Source organism: Cucurbita moschata, unplaced genomic scaffold, assembly GCF_002738365.1.
Source record: "Cucurbita moschata cultivar Rifu unplaced genomic scaffold, Cmos_1.0 Cmo_Scf00015, whole genome shotgun sequence".
NCBI lineage: Eukaryota > Viridiplantae > Streptophyta > Magnoliopsida > Cucurbitales > Cucurbitaceae > Cucurbita > Cucurbita moschata.
The window spans coordinates 572829-577299 of NW_019268531.1; the positions used below are offsets into that span (position 1 = coordinate 572829).

At 38.0% G+C, this 4471-nt stretch overlaps 1 protein-coding gene across 1 annotated transcript; it reads left to right on the forward strand.

Moving 5' to 3' along the window:
- Positions 1 to 1596: 1596 nt before the first annotated feature.
- On the forward strand, positions 1597 to 4047 carry LOC111453805 (transcription factor HHO5-like). Its single transcript, XM_023095041.1, has 5 exons — positions 1597 to 2081; positions 2165 to 2373; positions 2443 to 2842; positions 2922 to 2998; positions 3116 to 4047. The coding sequence occupies exons 1-5, from the start codon at positions 1883 to 1885 to the stop codon at positions 3371 to 3373; spliced, it is 1143 nt and encodes a 380-aa protein (XP_022950809.1). The 5' UTR covers positions 1597 to 1882; the 3' UTR covers positions 3374 to 4047.
- Positions 4048 to 4471: the final 424 nt, after the last annotated feature.

Below are 4471 nucleotides of genomic sequence, written 5' to 3' on the forward strand. Positions count from 1 at the left end.
TTTTTTTTTTTTTTTTTTTTCATTCATATCTTAAATAATAAATCATTAAATCTATGTTAATAACACACAATATCACATTATTATGTTTGAATTAAATTGCATAGATATTTAGGTATTAAGTTAAAAGATGTGACAATGACAGTACTTATTGGTCAGTTTTATGGCGTATGCATAATATGATTGCATCCACGATGGGATAGTGGAAGACGAAAAGAAATTGTGAAGAATCAAAATTAAAATATTTTATAAAATAAAATAGAAAAATAGAAAAATAGAAAAATAGAAAAAGAAAAAAGGGTTATTGGTTGGAGTGAGGAATGGGTGTGATTATTTAGTATAAAAGAGAAAATGAAGCATCTTAAAAATAATAAATAAAAAAAAAACAGAAAAAGGCAGATCGTACTGGATCCTTACAACTGTGTTAGTTGAAGCAGCACCATTCGCAATCTGACCGTTAAAAAAGAAATGCCTTATCCTCGTGCCCGATTCTCTCTCCTGTCACACAAGATGTTGAGCCATACTTTTTCAACTCCTTGCCACTCTAGTGGGATCAACAAACCATTTTCCACCGTTCATTTTCACCCTATTTCCTTCCTCGCTATCAAAGAAACAATCGAACCAACTTAAACCAAATTGAACCGAACCAAACCAAGAGGCCGAGCCAAGTTGAGAACTGGAGTTGGGTTTGAAGATTGCAAGATTGTCGAAACTATAGAGATTAAATTATTTAAGAATTAGACGAAATTAAATTACTGTGAAACAATGGACAACTATATATATATATATATATAATGAGAATTACAATATTTGTAATGTGAGATCTCACCTTAGTTGGTGAAGAAAACAAAACATTTCTTATAAAAATGTGTAAAATTTTCGATAGTAAATGTATTTTAAAAATATTGTGGGAAAACTCAAAAAGGACAATATCCGTTGTTACAAATAATATTAGAGTTAGATACCGAGCAATGTGCCAGCGAAAAGGCAAAGCCTTGAATGATGTGAACACGAGACGATGTGTCAGCAAAAATGTTGGCCCTGTAAGACGTGGATTGAGGGTCCCACATTGATTGAAGAAGAGAACGAGTGCCAGCAAAGATGTTGGGCTCTGAAAAGAGGTGAATTGGGGGTCACGCATCAATTGAAGAAGAGAACGAGTATTAGTGAAAACACTAGTTCCCAACATGGAGTGGATTGTGAGATTGCACCTCAATTATAGAAGAGAACCAAATATTTTTATAAAGACGTGGAATCAGGTGGTCGAGACATATTATAAGATATAAATATAATTGAAATAGTTAAATGAATTTAATAATATTTATAAGAATAAATACTAAATAAATTGAAATAAATATAAAAAATGGCGTCAAATGAGAGAGAAAATTACGGTTTAAGTCAAAGACAGCGTTGCTTTCGGCCCACGGTTCCTCTCCCCTGTCGCACCCACCCACCCACCCACCGAAGAATCTAGTAGAAATTTCTTTTTGGAAATCTCAAAAAGGGGCGCATTAATTTAAGTCCCTGAATATAAATATTGTTTTAATTTATTTTTAAAAAAATAAAAAATAATAAAGTAAACAATTCGCCGCATGACGATGATCTAGAGAATCCAAAGATTCCAACACCACCAGACTCGGAAACTCGACCAGGCCGATTCGATTTAATTTCCCCGCGTCGCCGATTTATTGTTGTACTAGATGCGACGACCCGGTTTCGTCATCAAACATAAACTCCCCCCTCGAATCTTAGCCTCCTGAATCTGAGCTGTTTATAAATACAATCTCCTCTCCCTCTCTCTGTTTCTCTGTCCGTTCTCTATTTTTGTTTCTTGCAAATGATCCGGATAAACATACACACAGTTCGACACACCCAGTAATCGATTATGGAACCCAGCCTAGATTTGTCCTTGGACTCATTACCCAAAACCGTACCCCAAATCCTTCTCCAACTCTCATCCATCTCCGATTCCTTCACTAAACGCACCACGCTCGATGATTATGTCAAGAGATTGGAAGATGAAATGAGGAAGATCGATGCCTTTAAACGGGAGCTTCCTCTCTGTGTTCTTCTCTTGCAAGATGGTGGGTCTCTTTGGATTCTCTCATTTGTTGTCGTTTTCGGGATTTTGGGTTTTTTTTTTACGTTTTGATTCGTGGGTTTGCAGCGATTTTGAAGTTGAAAGAGGAGGTGTTGCAGCTTCAGTCGGTGAAGGAGTTGCCGGTGATTGAAGAGTTCATGCCATTAAAGGGAAGCTCCGATCAAGCCGACGGGGAAAACGAGAGGAGGAAGTGGTTGAGTTCTGCTCAGTTGTGGAACACGAATTTCAATTTTGTTGATGACGATATCTCCAACGCCAAATCGAATATGAACTTGGTAACTTTTAAATAGCTTATTCCTCAGAATGGGGGTTTTCGGGATGGATTTAAATAGCTTTCGTTACAGGATGGGGATGAAGACGATCGGTCCGTGCCACAGACCCAAATCGAACACTGGGATTGTGAAAAAAGACGAAGAGCATTCGAATTGTTCAAAGATCAAAGCAATTTCGTTAAAAGATCCAAAAAAGAAGATATGGCGGTTTCAGAAGTCCCAAAACTTACTCTAATGACAACAATTTCCGATCCTTTTCCTGTTAATGTTAATTTGACCGTCAAGAATGGCCGCGTCAGTGGACGGAGCGGTAGAGCTGCTGTTTCTGGGTCGTCTTCGCCGGCGGTGCAAATAAATGGACAGACAAAATTGTCCCAACAGCAGCAGACTATAAGGAAACAGAGACGGTGCTGGTCGCCGGGGCTCCACCGGCGTTTCATCGACGCACTGCATCGACTCGGCGGATCTCAAGGTAAAAAATTCTTACAATTTTGATTCTCTGGGAATTTTACATCTGAGAATCAATTAATGGATCTATTTCAATTCCGCAGTGGCAACACCAAAACAGATAAAGGAATTGATGCAGGTGGACGGCCTCACCAACGACGAAGTGAAAAGCCATTTACAAGTAGGATTAACAAAAAAAAAAAAAAAAAAAACACAAATTAATTTCTGGGTTCCTTTTAAATCATCGATTTCTTATCTTAGAAGCCTTTTTGTTTGTGATGAATCTTTCTGGAAGCAGAAGTACAGGCTTCACGTTCGAAAATTGGGCCCGCAGGAAGGTTCAAGCGGCGAGGGGTGGATACCGGGAGAACACGACGGCGAGCACCACTCAAAGACAAGTGGTACGCAGGCGGGATCTCCAGATGGGCCACTCCAGGGCGGTGGGTCTGTAAAAGCTCTGTCCATAACCGAAGGGGAGAGTATGGAAGGGGAAGAAGATGCGAAATCGGACGGCCATAGTTGGAAGGGAAGGATTCAGAAACATGGAGATGTGTGAGGAATTGGAAAGAAGATAGGTGAACGAATGGGGTGTTTCAGTTCCGACAAGTTTTGCAGAGAAATGGATACAAAATGGGGAATTTGAAATTTCTAATTTTGTAGACACCACAGAGGAAGAGGAAGTAAGGTAATAACTGTAACTCACAAAGTTACATATGGTCTTTTTTGGGCTTTTCTTGCCCAAGGGTATCTAATTATCGCTAGTAGATATTGTCCTTAATCTTATAGACGTTCTTGTTTGAATTTTAAAACGCATTCATCCAGAGGTTGATTGATGTAATGGTCACAGTTCTATTCCTCTTTACCCAATTGTGAGTAATAGATAGCAATTTGAGAATGGGAATTTAAAAGAAGAGAATAGGAGTGGGACTGACAAAACAGAGGGCCACAATCTGATTGTGAAGGCCTCTGCTCCATTGAGGAATTGATAAGAGAAGCTGCATTTCACGTGGATTCTCACCATGTTATCAAGCAGCCATGTGGTGGATGAGCACTTGTGAAGCACGTAGGTGCCATCTTCCCTTCCCCCAATTGTTAATGGAATATAGCATCATTCCATAAATAAAGCAATGGAGAACACAGAGTGACAAACTTTTGGCCCTCTTCTGGCATCGATCAAAGCCTTGGAGTAGTGGTGCAACGCATAATGAATGTTCTTCACATGGGGTTTCATTTATACACTCTAAAAACCTCACAAATCAACACTTTTAAAGCTGTTTATCCACATGTTAAGAGCGGAATTTATTTGGTTTGACATGTTATGTATCACCATCTGTCTCACGATTTAAAAACGCGTCCGTTAGAGAGAAATTTTTACTTTTTTATAATGAATGTTTCGTTATCTTCTCAAATCGGTGTGAGATTTCACATCAAATATCTAAATAACTTTGAAGATTAGACCTTTGTTTCAAGTTCATCTAATTTTATAATATATTGTGTCTTTCATAGTCAAAACCGACTTTATAGATTGTATTTAATAATATGAACAATAAATTTGAGCCAAATCTATGCATCTTAGTATGAGTCGAAGATGATAATCTCGACTGGGTAATTGAAAAAGAAAAAAAAAAAAAAAAAAAAAAAAAAAAAAAAAAAA

Coding starts and splice junctions, on each gene's coding strand:
- LOC111453805 (XM_023095041.1), top strand. CDS start 1,883: ATGGAACCCAGCCTAGATTTGTCCTTGGACTCATTACCCAAAACCGTA. Junction 2,082..2,164: donor TGTTCTTCTCTTGCAAGATG/GTGGGTCTCTTT, acceptor GTGGGTTTGCAG/CGATTTTGAAGTTGAAAGAG. Junction 2,999..3,115: donor AAGTGAAAAGCCATTTACAA/GTAGGATTAACA, acceptor TTCTGGAAGCAG/AAGTACAGGCTTCACGTTCG.